Source organism: Mustelus asterias, chromosome 19, assembly GCF_964213995.1.
Source record: "Mustelus asterias chromosome 19, sMusAst1.hap1.1, whole genome shotgun sequence".
NCBI classification, from domain to species: Eukaryota; Metazoa; Chordata; class Chondrichthyes; order Carcharhiniformes; family Triakidae; genus Mustelus; species Mustelus asterias.
In genome coordinates this window covers 61,602,108-61,619,787 of record NC_135819.1, presented here as the reverse complement: position 1 = coordinate 61,619,787, position 17,680 = coordinate 61,602,108, and the positions used below count along the sequence as shown (strand labels likewise).

The window sequence follows — 17,680 nt, the reverse complement described above, 5'->3', positions numbered from 1 at the left end:
AGCTGGGCTCTGCAATCATCAAGGATGGGGGTGATCCTGGAGCCTCCTCCTTACGTGGTTGTTTAATAGTCCCCTACCATTCATAACACAACAAGACTGCTGAGCTTTGATCAGACCCTCTGTTGATTGTAGGATTACTTAGAACTGGCTATAATACGCTGCTTCTGTTCACGCATGTATTCCTGCAGTGTAGCTTTATCATCTTTCTCAAAACTTGCTTGATTCCTTCTAAGCAGATTTCTACCCCATCATAATGCCAAGAGTACACTTAGCAGAGTCAAATGACATCCCTGGTTGACTGTAATGATGTTTTTGACAGCTGACATTTTACTCTCAACTTTCTCAATTGTCATTTGGCTTGACAGCACTGTATATAGCTGGTTTCATTCATATCTATCCTGTTGTAGCCAGAAAATCACTTGCAATGGCTTTTTTCCCTTCCTTTGGCATTGTTACCTCTGGTGTCCTCCAGGGACCTAACCTCTTCCTGGCAATGAACTAGGATGTTCATAATTTTGCTGTTATATTTGACCACGATGTTTCCTACCCTACATTTGCACCATTACTAAGATCTATTTCCAACTCTAAGCATATCCAACTTCAACATTACCTCAGCTTATCTGCTGTAGAACTTTCATCCACACCTTTGTTATCTCGAAACTTGTTTATTCCAAAGCTCTCCTAGCCAGTCTCCATGTTCTGCACTCTACAAGTTTGAGATCATTCAAAACTCTGCTGCCCATGTCCTAACTGACACTAACTCCCATTCATCCATCACTCCTGCTTCAACTGACATTGACTCCAGGTTTTAAAATTCTCATCCTTGTTTTCAAATCACTGAATGGCCTTGCCCGTAGAGTGCTTATGGCTCATTAGATAGCACCCCTATCTCTGAGCTAGAAGCTCCAGGTTTAAGTTCCACTTCAGAACATGTGGGCCATGGAAGGAACATTCATGACAGTCCAACACTTCCCCAAAGGGAAAGTGTGTGGGAAGATAATAAAAATGTAATAATCTTTCCATAGCTTTAATCTCTTAAAACCAACTCCTCTCAATAATTCCCTCTTGCTTAGTCTATCATCCCATAACATCTAGGTGAATAACAGCCCATAGGGAGCAGAGGAGTCAGCTCCCTGCTGCTGCAGCTCAGAGGAGCCATGATATCATTGATAGCTCCACATTGCTAAGAATTGGGTGTTCTGGGAAGTCCAGCAGTAGTTGTTGACAGCAGCATAGCTGAGAGGTTAGGTCTATGCCTGTGTTTAGATGCTGGCGTGTAGCCTGGCCAACACAAGGGGAAAACATAGTCTCAGTCAGACAATTCAGCTGAAAAAATCAAGGTGGCTGGACTTGAGAGAAATCTGGAAGTGTGTCTTTTGCTTCAAGATTCTACCTGTGAAACCCCAGTAGAGTTACTGTCAGCTGAGGATCAGACTAGCTCTTTGAAGGAGTGGAGCTAAAATCCCTTGGTGAGGAAGACAGCTTTAAGGATTCTTTTGTGACTCAGTGCTAACTGATTCCGCGTGGGTTGCTGAGAAATTTTGTAAAACCTGTCTTGGTTGTGTGCCATTTAATCTGCAGCTTGTGGTGTGTCCGACCCCAGTTTGTCCGTTAATTCATGTTTACTTCATAAATCCTAAATATTAGATAGTATTGGCTATCTGCTTTCTTAACTCACATAGTAAAATTTATTCCATTTGTTTTAAAACTGTGGAATCTTGTGGCTTTATTCTCTTGGTAACAGATTTCAAATGTAATCTACTTTGCAATTAAAGCAAAATTTGGCGGGGAGGGGATCTCATTCAGGATCGTAGCAATTTTTTGTAGGTATTCATTAGTAACGTAAATCAGTAACACCACTCCATTTTAATAAATTGCATTTTATTTGAGCAGTAAACTGCAGCTTAGCTACGTAGCATAAAAGGAAGGTGCTACCTCGGATGCATCCCCAGAAGGGAGAGGGCAAAAGGTTCACTTGCACTGCATTGGATCAGAAGGGAAAATCTGGCTCTTTCAACATATTTTGATCTGCAATTTTCTGCCCTTGGCTCATCCATAAGGTGGCAATTCCCAGATGTTATTATTTCAATGACCAGGAATCTTGTAGCTTCTCCTGCAGAGGCCCAATTTGAAACGGATTCATCCTGTACATACAATTTCAACCCTAATGGCTTATTTTCTCAGATCTTCCAATCTCAAATTGATTTTTTAAATAATTTCAAACACACTGTGCAAGTGAGTTCCAAGCTTACTGCAACATTTATACAAAATTTAGGTTTGTACATTTTTTAAAATCCTGCACTTTTATACAAATGTGATTTTCTGAATCTGGTGGCACACAGTTATTCCAGAACACGGAGCACAATTCATGGCAATCTAAATGAACCCTAACCCATAGCACATTCCTGGCTCCTCACTTCCCCACTCAGGAGAGTGGAGCCAAGGAGGAGGTGGTTCCGAAAGGAAATTGGAATTCATTTTTTTGAAACACAAAACTGAAGATTTCTTGAAGCAGATGGGCTGGAGGGAGGGAAATATTCCACAAGAACCCCACCCCTCAAAAAATACAAAAGAGCAAGTCCCACACTTTACAAAGTTACATCCGTTCACCAGGTCAGATGTGGCACTTGTTTGAAAAGATTTCCCACATCTCAAATATGGTAAATTTCTCATTATGCAGAGAAAACAACAGCTTGCCTCATTGGGAATATTTTTACCTCTATCATGAGATCGTGAGTTTGTACAACAACACTGTACAGCCTAGTGAATTGTACTCCATGTGGTGTGGTGAGGCACGTTATATAATAAAGACAGTCGAGGGAGCTGCACAGAACACAGCAGAATATATAAACATTAGTAGAGAAAAATCACAATCCAGGAATTATTTTGTGGAAGGGTTGTGGGAGAGAAGGGCCAGGCTTGGAGGCGGGAGCAGGCGTTTTCCAGCAAAACACATTATTGCTCAGTGCCACTTGCTGTCATACAAGCAGAGATATGGGCACAGCTGTCTCCAAGTAGGGCCACGAGTTTATGGATGCAAGGTCGAACTTGCAATGCCAGGACTATGAAGGTTGAGTGAAGGTTTGTGAATCTTATTTATTGGAGATTGATGGAGCCATGTATGTCTGGAACCGATCGTGAGCTCTCAGTTTACTCAAAAGGGTGAGTTCCATCGTGTCAACCGATTCGTACAGCCCATCTTTCTGCCAAATGTCCACGGTGTAGTCATTGGCCTGTGGAGAAACAGGAAAGATCTCTCTGTGAGCAGGTGAAAAACAACAAATAATCTCAGCCCTGAAGCTAAACCTGCCATTATATAATGTGAAACACACATTCAGAGTCAGCGCTGAAGTAGTTCTGGCCAGATGAGATGACAACTGGAGAAACTGCACTCAGTAGGTCAGCAGTGAAATCACTGTACACCTGCGGCTCCAAAAGCATTAGTTATCACAGGTAGGCTCAATCCTCCACAAGGACTCAGCAAGTCAATGACTTTCAGCAGTGGAGGGAAAGCAGGCAAATCAAAAGTGACTGAAGCAAAAGAAAACCTTCCTTGGAAACAGGACGTACCACAAGAGGTCTGATCTATCTGTCTCACTGCAGCATTGGGATAATTGGAAGGCAAACTCCTTATATATCTTTAAATAGCGGAGTAGAGTCAGAGGTTTACAGCATGGAAACAGGCCCTTCGGCCCAACTTGTCCATGCTACCCTTTTTTTTAAAAAAAACCCTAAACTAATCCCAATTGCCCGCATTTGGCCCATATCCTTCTATACCCATCGTACCCATGTAACTATCTAAATGCTTTTTAAAAGATAAAATTGTACCCGCCTCTACTACTACCTCTAGCAGCTTGTTCCAGACATTCACCACCCTGTATGTGAAAAAATTGCCCCTCTGGACACTTTTGTATCTCTCCCCTCTCACCTTAAACCTATGCCCTCTAGTTTTAGACTCCCCTACCTTTGGGAAAAGATATTGACTATCTATCTTGTCTGTGCCCCTCATTATTTTATAGATAAAATCTGAAACATCAAGCTTCAAAATGTTCACTCTTCAACAGTGCAGCACTCTCTCAGTACAACCCCTCCGACAGTGTAGCAGCCCTTCAGCATCAGTTTGATTATATGTTCAAAAGTCTTCAGTATGGGGCTTGAACTCTCAACATTCTGATTCAAGGCAGGAGTGTTACCATTGAGCTAAGCTGACACTCCAATAGTCCCCTCAAGGGAGTCAAAATAACACATCTTGTAATGGATTAATAACTATTACAACCATTCATTGGCAATACTCACCTAAAAAAGTCACTCATAGAAAATTCTCCATTTCTAATGATTGTCAAGTCACAACATGTTTCTCAGTCTTTGTTCACCAAGTTACCCAAGTCATTTAGTTGGGTCTGCACTTCACATCCACCTAGTTTTGGGATGTTCTCTCAAGCTTTTCGGCTCTTGTTTAATCCCATTACCCCTTGAAGAACACACTCACCAGCTGTAGTGTGGCCAACATGTATCGACACACTTCGAATGCCTCCTTTCCAGCCACAATGCTCGCGAATGAATGCCTCTGTTTGATGCACTCAAATGCATCCATGATTCTAACCCCATAATCGTGGATGTCAAAGGCTGTTCGCTCATCCTGCAAGAGATCAGAAACATTTACGAGCATGTTACAAGTGGTCAAAATGAGCATAGAAAGGAGTTGTAGAATAGAACTACATCGTGCATGTCCAGGCTCTTTTAAAGGGAGAAATTGCAGGGCATTGGGTCTAATTGAATATCTTTTTCAAAGTATTTATTTAATTTACTTTTGAACATTACTATTAAATTTGCTTCTGCTACCACTGCAGACAGTATGTTCCAAGTTGTAATAATCTCATCTGCCCCCTAGCATTTTGGCAATTATCTCAAGTCTGTGTTTCTGGTTATATAGAACATGCAGCACAGAAACAGACCAAACAGTTTATACCAGCATTTATGTTGTACTCAAGCTTCCTCCCATCTATATTACTCACTGTAACTATTCCCTGCGGTAGCAAGTTCCACATTCTCACCAGTCTCTGGGTAAGGAAATTGCTTCCGAATTCCCTGATTGATTTCTCTGGGTGACTACCTATACTAATGGCATCTAGTTTTGCTTTTCCACACAAAACAAAACATTCTTTATTCATTTGACCAAAACGTTTTACAATTTTAAAGACTTCCGTTAGTTACTCCTCAGTCTTCTCTTTTTGAGAGGAGACCCCACTTATTCATTCTTTCCTGATGGATATAACCTCACAGCTCTGGTACCATCCTTGTAAATATTCTCTGTGCCCTCTCCAGTGGGTCTTTCTATCTTCTTTTTAAAAAAATTATCAACTGGAACTGCACATAGTACTCCAAATGTGGTCTAATCAAAGTTCAATACAAGCCAAGCATAACTCTCTACTTTTCAATTCTATCCCTCTAGAAATAAAACTCAGTGCTTGTATTGCATCTGTACCCCTCTTTTCTAAAACAAAGTTATCCCTGCAATGTTAAAATCCCAGTTTAGATTTTTTGTTTGCCATGTCTCAATAATTCCTACTATACCTGGTTCCTCACAATATATTATATTATATTATCATCTCCAATTTTATCGTGGACACCGTGTGTATTGTTGTACAGACAGTTAAAATGGGTTATACTCAGTTTATTTTTTAACCATCTTTTTACATTTTTGTTCTACAAGTCTGTTTTCCTGATCATTTATAGCCTCCTTTCATTTAGTAAGTCTTATAATCACCTTTCCTGTTTCCATTATATTTAAGCTAGTTTCATTTCTTGTACATACTCTCCACTCAAAACCCCCACCTCTCGTCTTTAGTTACCAATCCTCCAGCCAGTCCTTCGAAGAGCAGCCACAACAGAAAAGAGAACAAGGTTTCAGAGGAAAACCTGCAGCAAATATAAATCTGAAATAAAAGCTGAAAATGCTGTAAACACTCAGCAGCAGACTGAAGGTAGGGTCATATTTTCAGTCTGGTATATCAGAAATGCTAAGCAACCTCCTATTATCACCACAACTCCCAGGATATTACTCTCTACATTAGGTCCAGTGAAATCATTCTTACCTGTTCTTCCAGCCTTGGACCAATCTTCTCCTCCCAGTCCCTCACACGGAGGGAGAGAGCTGTCTCCTGAGCGTACTGCTGGGAGTTAGCAATAAACAGCTCCTGGAATACAGGAACGGGTCAGTCTGGAATAGCTTAATCCATCAACCAATGTGCTAGGCAGAACTGCCATGATTTCAGGATCAGAGAGAACAATGGCCTCATATACACCTTTTTATCTACAGCCTGTACTCCAGAGAACACTGTTCCCTCTATAGACAGGACATAGTCAGTGTATATTACCCCTTTATTCCCAATAACACTGTCCTTGCGCATTAATGAGCAGCATATTAGCACTACAACGCTGTTCTTGTATGTTTAAAGAAGGGGTTTATTACCCCAAGTAACGCTGCTCTTGTACATTACAGTAAGGAATATATTATACCTGATAGAGTATTTTAACTGCCCTCCAAAGTGGGCAAGTAAGCCTCTCAATTATACCAAACTCAGGGGAAGATCAATCAACACCTTTTCATGACAACTAGGGATGGCAATAAATGCCAGCCTTGCAAGTGATGCTCTCATTCCAAGGATGAATTGTGAAATGTTTAGGTACTGGATCTATTCTGTGCATCACTACTGGAATCCATGGTGTGCTGAAAATTCTAGCACCCTGTGCAGTTCAAGTCTCTCAGAATCATAAATCAAGGCTTCCTAGATTAGAACTATTGGCTACATCAACACGTGATCATAGAACATGCATTAGTCTAGACTTTAGGTTTTAAAGAGAGCTGAATATTAAACTTTTCCTGTACAGTGACAATTATAAGGATGCTAAAACAAGACACACATTTAATTAACAGCAACTTTACATACCACATTCCTTCTAACAAGCTCCTCATAACTCAGGCATCCAGCATCTCCAGGAGGTTCTGCAATTACAGATGAAAAGATTAATTACCAATAGAAAAGTAACAGAAATTTGGAGTTATAGGAGGAGGGGGTGGGGTGGGGTATTAATCAGAGTTACATGGGTGAGGTTTATCCATAGTTAAAGGAAGGGCTGGGGATTACCCATCGTTAAAGAGAGTTATTACCCAGATCTGGGGTCCTGTGGTTCTCCTGAGCTGCATCAACTTCTTGATCCAAATTAATGTCATAATCATCTAAAATAAAATAAACACAGTTCAGAAATATTTTCCAGCTGTTCACAATGTTTTAGTCAATAACCTCAATTTCATTTGTCAAAGAACAGGCAAACTCAATCTTCACTCACAATCAGTTCATTATCCACTGGATCTGTCACATGAGGCAGGTTCATGAACCCGACTCGGATCAGAGAACATTACCATTGGGACAGATTTCATAAGCATCAGCTCCCATTCACTGCGTCTCGCACAAGAGAACAGTCAGAACATTTCAATCAAATTTTTACCACTCACTGCAGTGTCCCAAATAAGATCAGTTATCATACGCCAGAAATCCTTCCTGGATCGTTTGAGTATGGGTATTTCAGTGCTACACCAGAAACCACTCCTGAATTATTAAAATATGGGTATCTCAGTGGACTAGACTTGACTAATCCAAATAGCCAGCTCCACACCTTTAAGGGAAGTGTCTTATATGTCTCAAGTACTGGGTGCTGGACACTTTGTTGTCAGAGATGTTGCAGTATAGTTGTGGCCAATTATAGCCTTAATTTACCAGGGTTTATAATTCCACACTCACCTGTTTTCTTTTCATACTACCTGTAATTAATGAAGAATCCTGCAGTTAAGAAAGAATGACATTCATTCTATTTAGGGCACTCACTACCACCAACCAGTGCTAACCAGCAGTAACCAGAGTGTGTTTCTGATTGACATCTTCTTCCCACACTGCAATTAATTTGGGTTCAGAATTCTAGCAAGTCATCGATTTGCACCAGATTCCTGGCAGATTATTGATGCTCTGTTTCTGCTGTATTTCTGAGGCCGAGTGGGGGAGGAAATTAATCCCACCTCCTACGCAAATAAATTATGCAAATAAGACAAATGGCGAACATCAAAACATGAAATGATTGTTCTGAAACCCTATGAGTGGGCTGAGTGTCACTCTGCGAAATATTAAGAAGTATTTGTGCTGTCGGAGGATTTACCTGCAGGATAATGAAGCTGAACAGGACCAAGAGGTTCTGGGCGCCACCCTTACACATTAACTGAACTAATCATAGTCTCACTCACACACATATAGAAATAGAATAGATAGAAACCCTACAGTGCAGAAGGAGGCCATTCGGCCCATCGAGTCTGCACCGACCACAATCCCACCCAGGCCCTACCCCCACATATTTTACCCACTGATCCCTCTAACCTACGCATCGCAGGACTCTAAGGGGCAATTTTTAACCTGGCCAATCAACCTAACCCGCACATCTTTGGACTGTGGGAGGAAACCGGAGCACCCGGAGGAAACCCACGCAGACACGAGGAGAATGTGCAAACTCCACACAGACAGTGACCCGAGCCGGGAATCGAACCTGGGACCCTGGAGCTGTGAAGCAGCAGTGCTAACCACTGTGCTACCGTGCCGCCCTAAAAATTTTAAAGTCAATATAACTGATACTAGTCATAAAGTACCACACGAGGAACAGTATAACCATTCCTGCTCATAGTTATGTACTTATTAAACGCAGAGCACCCATTGTTGAGACGTTTTCAGTGACAGCACACTGAATATTAATGTTTGTGGCAGAGTCCTGTTGTGAAAGGTAACAGATACGTCCTCCCCATCATACAGAGCAGAGTTTTTAAAACATTCACACACTATAACACTGAGACTAGGGTATATTACTCCTTTACTCTGGATAAGATTCTCCCCATGTTCAGTACAGGAGTATGTTAATCCTTTACATGAGGAGTGCTTATGTAAATGGACTGAGGGGTAACATGATTGCTGTTAGGATGTATAAAGGATCTAGATAATATTGTCCACGACAAACTGTTTCAGCTTGACCAGTATAGTAGAGGACTTGGCCTGCATTTGGAAGAGTAAATTCCAAACTAATCTGGATCAGCGCTTGAGCCCCAGATATTCACAATCTATATTTGAATGTGGCGATCAAATATAGTATTTCCAAGTTTGCTGGTTATACAAAACTAGGTGGAAATGCAAGTTGAGAGGAAGATGCAAAGAGGCTTCAAGGGGATTAAGACAGATTTAGTGAGTGGGCAAGAATGTGGCAGATGGAATATAATGTAGAAAAATGTGAAGTTATCCAGTTTGGTAAGAAATATTCTACATTTCCATTTTTCCTAAATGATGAGAAATTGGATGGGTTTATGCCCAAAGGGACATGGGTGTCCTTGTCCGTGAGTCACTGAAATCTAGCATGCAGGTACTGCAAGCAATTAGGAAGGTAAATGAAATGTTGGCCTTTGTTGCAAGAGGATTTGAGCATGGGAGTTAAGAAGTCTTGCTGAAATTGTATGGAGCCTTGGTGAGACCGCAGCTACAATTTTGGTGTCCTTACCCAAGAGAGGATACAACTACAAAGGTTCACCAGACTGATCCCTGGAATGGCTGAATTGTCCTATGGAGGAGATTGAGGGGACTGGACTTGTGTTCTCTAGAATTTAGAAGAACAAGAGATGATCTCATTGAAGCATATAAAATTCTTACAGGACTCGACAGGGTAGATGCAGCAAGGATGTCACCTTGGTTGGGGGTTGGCTGGATTTCTAGAACCTGGAAACACAGTCTCTGAATAAGAGGTAGGTCATTTAGGATTAAAATGAGGAATTTCTTCACTTAGAGGGTGGTGAATCTTTGAAATTCTGTACCCCAGAAGGTTTTGAAGGCTTAGTCAGAGTACAATGAAGACAGAAATCCATAGATTTCTAGATATTAAAGGTATCATGGGATACGGGGATAGTGTGGGTAAATGCCGAATGGCCTCCTCCTGCTCCTATGTTCCTAGGACAGACTTGCTTGGAAGACAAAAAGCAGTGTTTTTTTTAAAGTTTATTTATTAGTGTCATAAGTAGGCTCACATTAACACTGCAATGAAGTGACTGTGAAAATCCTCTGGTCGCCACACTCTGGCACCTGTTCGGTATACTGAGGGAGAATTTTTTAGCATGGCCAATGCACCTAACCAACACGTCTTTCGGACTGTGGGAGGCAACCTGAAGCACCCACGCAGACACGGGGAGAATGTGCAGACTCCGCACAGACAGTGATCCAGTGACCCAAGGAATCGAACCTGGGTCCCTGGTGCTGAGAGGCAACCACTGTGCCACTGAAGGTGTCACTGACCTGAAATATTAACCTTTTCCCTTCATAGATGCTGCCTGACCTGCTGGGTATTTCCAGCATTTTCTGTTTTTATATGGTAAACAGTGTAACTGTGCCAGTGGGTTGGGTGCATCATTCTAGCACACACTCAACATCACTCTAGCACACACTCAACATCACTCTAGCACACACTCAACATCACTCTAGCACACACTCAACATCACTCATTCTGTAAAATGATTGAAATCCACCAATACAGGCTGGTCGAGCTTAAACAGCAGCCATTGCCATTATTCAAACCATCAGAATGGGAATTTGGAACATGACCCAAGAACAGCCTCCAGTCAGAGTCCCACATTAGAACTCCATTCCAGGAGAACAGAACTAGCAGCAAAGTGCCAGAGATTGTGTGAAAGAGAGCCCAGAGCCAAAATCCAGGAACGGCCCAATTCCAAGGAGGGGGAAATTGTTCTCTGGTGGTCAGCTACCAGGAGCTTCTGCATTTGTTGCAGGAGGGGAACCATTTGTGGGGCTGAAATAAATGGCAAGTGTAGAGTGTGTGAAATTTCTTTTCTTTCATTACCTTCCACTCCATCATTATCCAGATGGTCTTCAGCTCTCTCCTGCAAGTCATTTAATTCTTCTTCCATGTTTCCAGCTTCTATCTCCAACTCCTCTATTTCCCGCCCACGCAGAGCAATCTGCGGAGGAAAGACTTCATTAGCATAATCAAATACACAAACAGCGGGAGCTCTGACACAAACCAGAATACATCAACGAACACAGCATCTGAATCAGACTCCATATTCATCAACTCCCCTTTAGACTTTGTGTACAAGGCAGCTCAACTTGTATACCATAAAAATCACACTGTTGACCTCTCAATCTCAGATTGGTGAGTCAAGGGCAAGTTTCACTTCTCTGTCAGATGTTACAGCATCTCTATACTCTGTGCCCCAACATCTCCACACCCCAACACACACTAATGTGGCATGTCATCTCTTCCATAACACAGCAAGAATTAATTATTTCTCATGTTCCACTTAAAATAGAATTAGAATTTACAGGAGGCCGTTCTGCCTATGTTGGTGCTTGCCTCCAAATGGAGCCATCCACCCTTATTCCATAATTCCCCAATCCCTATCCAATTTCCCATTAAATGGATGTAGCTCTACAAGAATATTCTGATCTCTTCCTCAAAAGCTCCTTGGGATAAATCATTCTTTGGAATAACCCTCTATGAAAACCTCATATCCCTCTTCATTCTCTGCATTGTAATCTTCAATCTCTGCCTCTGGTTACTGAGTCACTGATCTGTGATCTTTCACTGATCTTTCTCAAACATCGTCAGAAATGCTCACTGGATATTGATCAGGAGCGAAAACCCTTTCTCCTTCTCAGGTTAGTGTCAGATTGTAGCACCCTACTACCACCAGAGAACTAATAATTTAACACAGGCTTGGTTCCATGGCTCACTCTCACCCTGATTCAATTAGAACTCCTGCAATTAATATTTCTCAATTTGTACAGATTGGTACAAAGAGTTTTCCAGAACCTGCTGGCTTTTTCTTCTCTAACTTGTAGCTCTAGCCAAATACTCTCACCATCCTTTGCTGATGTTTCCTCTGTGCTCCGAGTCTTTCCTTCATGTGCTGCCAGTACAGAACCTCCATATCTGCAAAGCAAAGAGACCATTTTAAAAGTCAGTCAGTCAGCAGCATACAAACAAGCCAAACTCGCAAAATGACAACCCTCACAAAAACAGTTATTTACTTGGTGAGGCCCTTCCTCGCCACCAGCCACTCCACTTAGAGACATGTCTTGCCATGAGCACCTTGGTGCGGAGGGAGGAGAAGGGGAAGACCACCCTCTTAAACCCCTCCCCATGCCCCCTCAATCCTCATCTCCAACTACAAGTATGAGAAGCTCATGGATTTCTCTGTCACAAAGTAAATCCATCACTTAGCTGCCTCTGCTGTTTCCTACCCTCCTTCAAGTCCACCACACTCATCTTCCTCTAAGGTTATTCCCCAAATTTGCATCTTTCTCTAATTTCTCTCCTACATTCCACCCTTCCCTCGAAGTTCATCTTGTCTTGAGACTCAGCTCCTCCACCCTCAATCCTAATCCGACCTAACTATTGACCACCCAACTTCTCTTTATGGAGCCCAGGTTAGGTGACATTGTTATAATCCCCTCTTCCTGGGTACTGTCACCCACTCCACCTTCAAATCCTGCATCATCACACCTTCCTCAAAAAACTCACTTTTGCCAGCGTACCTTCTAAATTTAGTTTTGTTGTGTCGAGTCAATTCATTTAATTGCGCAGGTCCTGTAAATTATTTTGCGCGGCTACATGATGGTATCTTAAAGCGGACTGCTTGCGTGCAGGAATTTGATTTGGTCTAAGGTCAAGAGGGATCACTGCCCTTGGCTCTCCTTGCGAAGTACCACCCAATCTCTAACCCGTTCCTCCCCAACGTCTTTGAACATGTTGCCATTTTCCGCATCGTGATGAATATGGGCAATACTCACGTTACAATCCATTTACTCCAGGTTTTATATTCAGTAAAGTCAGAGAAAACTTTCTAAATGGATCCTTTGATGCAAGAATCCGGACCAATTCCATATGCCCAGCACTGCCTCTCACCTGCAAATGTTGGGCCCTTTCTCCTGTTCTTCACATCACTCCATCCACTGTAATCTGCAGAGACAAAAAAAAAAGAGCACAAGAGATGAAACAGAAAAGACGTAGAACACGATGCGCAATCATCATAGCAATGAATGCCACAGTATGTAACAGGCCTACAGTGAGCCATACACTATAATGAATAACAGGAGTGCCAAAACCGTGCAGTGCTACGCACACTCAGAAATGCAAACTTCACGGATTTAGCAAACAAGGGGAGGAACGAGTCAGGATCTACTCACATATTGCAGAGAACCACTTCCCAAATTCTTTCAATTTCATACAGGTTTTCCGTTTCCGCTTGTTTCCTGTGACATCGACACACGATGGGATGACAAAATGCTTTCCTGTAAAATATGAAGTCACAGAGATGGTTCTAAGACCAGAACAGAGTAATGAGGGGACTAGTCACCCAACTCAGACAGTTCCACATCACAACCAGTCATTCCCTCCAGGATTCAATTGTCTGTCAGATGGACTATACAAGGTTTGTTGGGTGGTCAATGAGCTGCACACGATTTGTTGGTAAGTGTGTCAGTGGGCTTTACTGATTTGGTAGGGTGGTCACTGTGTTACTAGGCTGTGCAGGCCAGGATTTCAGGTCAGAACTCCAACCTGTGCTGAGATAGGTCACCACAGGCAAGACAGATATTACTGTTGGCCGTTATACAAAATGGGTCAGAGGCAAAGGCATAAAAATTCTCAGTAAGAAACAGCAGGATAATCAGATTCGATTGGTCAAATGGCCTACTTTTGCTCCTATGTCTTATATTCGGCTCCACTGTTCAATTTAGACCACAGCTGATCTACACATCAATTCCATTTACCTAACCCTGCTCTATATCCCCAATACATTTGGCGAATATTTATCAATCTAGGTTATGAAAGCTTCAATTGTCCCTAGCATTCAGAACCTTTTGGAGGAAACAATCCAGATTTCCGCTATACTCGATGCTCCAAATGTGCTTCTTGACATCATTTTTGAACAACCTAGTTCTAAATTTGAGATGGTGGTCATCTTCCAATCACTGTTCTAGAAGGTGCTTGCAGTAAGGCAGACTCAGCTGTAGTATCCTCCCTGGTTCAGCATCACTCTCAGCCCAAACTCCCTCACATAGACTCTCCAGGTGAGATAATAACTAGTAACAGGGGAACTAATACAAATGCTCTGCAGTCAGGCGCAGACTATCCTTCCCAATCTGATAGTTCTCACCTCCTCGAACTGTTCAGCTGCACCTTCTCATTGGCACTACACAGCTGCATTCACACAAGTGTTTTACTGCAAACTGCAACTCACTCTCTGCTAGCCTGTACACCGTTCTGCCAACGTGATCAGCAATTTAAAAAGAGGGTAATTGAGGTACAGGTTAGCAACAGAAGTGCTCAAATCTCAATCATGGTGTTCCTTGAAGTAGATATAACAGGCGGGCAGGGGGAAAGGCATATACAGAGAATGATGGAACAATCAGACAGCTGCCACTCGGTCATTACCCCACCCCAGCTTGCCCCTTGAAAAGGCCATTGATATTCCCTGTTGAATCTAAGAAACGCTGTTTGAGGTTAAGTCTCCATGCCTGGATTTCCTCCCTCTCAACAGAGCTCTGGCATTGTTGAGATGGAATCTGGGCATATTCAATAAAGTACCTTTCTTGAATGGCTTGTCTTCTGTGGCTTCAAAAGGATCCAGGCTCCTCCAAGGGTCGAGCACTTCCTATACGCAAAGAAGCAAGAATAACAATCAGTAAGAGAAAGAGAACTTGCATTTAGATAGTTGTATTCAACGTGCCAGCTATTTGCAGACAGCAAGATCCATAAACAGCAAGGAGATACATGATCAGATTAACTGGTTTTGATGTTAATTGAAGGATTAAGACAGCACATCCCTCTGACAGTGCAGCACTCCATGACCAATGGCCCTCCTGTGTAGCAGTCCTTCAGCAATACCCCAAAATGTCAGTGAATTAATTGCTCAAAAGTTTCTGGAGTGGTGCTTGAGTCCACCAAATTCCCCCTGCTCCACTCCGAGAATCTCACCCTACTTGGGTTAAATTCTGCATCTGTCTCAATCACTCAATCCATTACTGTGTTCAAGGCCCCACCAGATCAATCTTCAGCACTTGTCTCCATATTTTCTCCATCACTGGGAAGATAATCACCCAAATCCTCATTAGCCACCTTCTCCCAGTCTCTGAAGAAATCCTTCCAGAAAGCCAGCGTGGCTTCCGACCAAACTGTGGAACAGCAAACATGATTTTCACTGCTCGACAGCTTCAAGAGAAATGCCAGGAACAACTTCAACCACTCTACATGGCCTTCATTGATTTGATCAAGGCTTTTGACTCAGTCCATTGGGAATTCCTATGGAAGACCCTGTTAAAGGCTGGCTGTCCAAAGAAATTCATCAACATCCTCCGACTCCTCCACAAAAAGATGTTAGCAGCAGTTCTTACCAACAGAAATAAGGACAGAAATCTTTGATATCAAGTCTGGAGTCAAGCAGGGATGTGTTATTGCCCCCCACCCTTTTCTCCATCACCACCATCCTTCACCTTGTCAAGAACAAGCTTCCCAGCGGAATGGACATCGTCTACAGGATGGACAGAAAACTTTTCAACCTCAACTGGTTGAAATCCAAGAAAACAAAACTGAGATCGCTTGTGGCTCAGTATGTGTTAATGTCATCTTCACACACTCAGAAGAGAATCGCGTATAAGTCAGTCTTCCACCTAACTCTTCAAGATGGCTCAGAAATATGGATGACATGCAGAAGCCACCTTTATGGTTTTATTGGCCTCCTTTATTCTAAAAAGAAAGCTTTTCCAGCCTATTCACGTAACTATAATCCTTTACCCCAGAACAAACCCCAGAATCATTCTAGTAAATCTTTTCTTTGTCCAAAGTCTTCAAGTTCTTCATAAAATGTGGTGTCCAGAATTAGATACAATTCCTGCTGGACCCAAAAATGGTTTCCACTCTGTTTTCACTCCCTTATCAGGCAGAAACTGTTTACAGATGCTGAAGCGTATTTCACCAGAGGATGAAGATTTATAGTGATTGGCAAAAGAACTAGAAGCAGCATAAGGAAACAAATGGTTAGGATTTGGATAATGCTGCCTGGTGAGGGAGTGGAAACAGATTCAACACAGCCTTGAAAAGGAAATTGGGGAAAAAAATGCAGGGACATGGGGGAAATGGCAAGGAAGTGGGAGATCAGGGAGACCTCCGGTATCCCTGACGACAGCACCTGCAAAAGATGCATTCAGCTGCAGCTGCTAGCAAAGCGTGTTAGGGAACTGGAGAAGGAGCTTGATGACCTCCATCTAATTCGGGAGAATGAGAAGTATATAGACAGTAGCTTTAGGGAGATAGTTACACCTAAGCAGCAGAGCACAGGAAATTGGGTTACTGTAAGGAGAGGAAATGGCAATGTGAAAGGACAGACAGAGCAGGGTTCCCCTGTGGCCATACCCCTCCACAACAGGTATACTGAATTGGATACTGTTGTGGGAGATGCTTTACCTGGGACAAGCTGCGACAGCCGGAACTCTGATACGGAGTCTGGTTCTACAGCGCAAAAGGGTGGGATGAAGAAGAGGAGAGCAGTAGTGATAGGGGACTCAATGGTCAGAGGTACGGACAGGAGGTTCTGTGGTCGGGACAGAGACTCCCGCATGGTTTGTTGCCTCCCAGGTGCCAAGGTCAGCGATGTCTCTGATCGCGTGCACAGCATTCTAAAGTGGGAAGGTGATCAGCCAGATGTTGTGGTACACATCGGTACAAATGACGTAGGAAGGAAGAGTGAGGAGGTCCTAAAGAGTGAGTACAAAGAGCTTGGAAGGAAGTTAAAAAGCAGGACCCCGAGGGTAGTAATCTCAGGATTGGCAGCACGGTAGCACAGTTGGGCGGCACGGTAGCACAGTGGTTAGCACTGCTGCTTCACAGCTCCAGGGTCCCGGGTTCGATTCCTGGCTCAGGTCACTGTCTGTGTGGAGTTTGCACATTCTCCTCGTGTCTGCGTGGGTTTCCTCCGGGTGCTCCGGTTTCCTCCCACAGCCCAAAGATGTGCGGGTTAGGTTGATTGGCCAGGTTAAAAATTGCCCCTTAGAGTCCTGAGATGCGTAGGTTAGAGGGATTAGCGGGTAAATATGTGGGGGTAGGGCCTGGGTGGGATTGTGGTCGGTGCAGACTCGATGGGCCGAATGGCCTCCTTCTGCACTGTAGGGTTTCTATGATTGCTACCTGAGCCACATGCCAGTGAGGGCAGGAGTAGGATGCTTGGGCAGATGAACACGTGGCTGAGGAACTGGTGCAGGAGGGCAAGGTTTCCAATTCTTGGATCATTGGGACTTCTTCTGGGGCAGGTGGGACCTGTACAAGAGAGACGGGTTACACCTAAACTACAAGGGGACCAATATACTTGCAGGGAGATTTGCTCGTGTTATTGGGGAGCGTTTAAACTAGATTTGCAGGGGGGTGGGAACCAGAGTGCCAGAGCAGATAGTGGAGCAGGGGTAAAAAGACAGGTTAGTTCAAGCAAAATCACAAAGGGAAGGGTTGAGTGTGGTGGAAATAATCTTTTGAGGTGTGTCTATTTCAATGCCAGGAGTATTGTGGGGAAGGCAGATGAGCTGAAGGTGTGGAT

General features: G+C 43.0%; 1 protein-coding gene across 2 annotated transcripts in view; it reads right to left on the bottom strand.

Annotated features, from left to right (window-relative positions):
• Positions 1-1,864: 1,864 nt before the first annotated feature.
• ncaph2 (non-SMC condensin II complex, subunit H2) overlaps positions 1,865-17,680 on the bottom strand; it is a 39,515-nt gene continuing 23,699 nt past the window's right edge. For both annotated transcript variants that reach the window (XM_078235699.1, XM_078235700.1), the window contains exons 12-21: positions 14,683-14,749; positions 13,281-13,385; positions 13,000-13,053; positions 11,954-12,024; positions 10,933-11,050; positions 7,172-7,240; positions 6,951-7,006; positions 6,096-6,197; positions 4,490-4,639; positions 1,865-3,233 (exon numbers count right to left, since the gene is read on the bottom strand). In XM_078235699.1, coding sequence (XP_078091825.1) covers positions 3,093-3,233; positions 4,490-4,639; positions 6,096-6,197; positions 6,951-7,006; positions 7,172-7,240; positions 10,933-11,050; positions 11,954-12,024; positions 13,000-13,053; positions 13,281-13,385; positions 14,683-14,749 — 933 coding nt within the window. In that variant the 3' untranslated portion in view covers positions 1,865-3,092. The remainder of the gene's footprint in view (positions 3,234-4,489; positions 4,640-6,095; positions 6,198-6,950; positions 7,007-7,171; positions 7,241-10,932; positions 11,051-11,953; positions 12,025-12,999; positions 13,054-13,280; positions 13,386-14,682; positions 14,750-17,680) is intronic.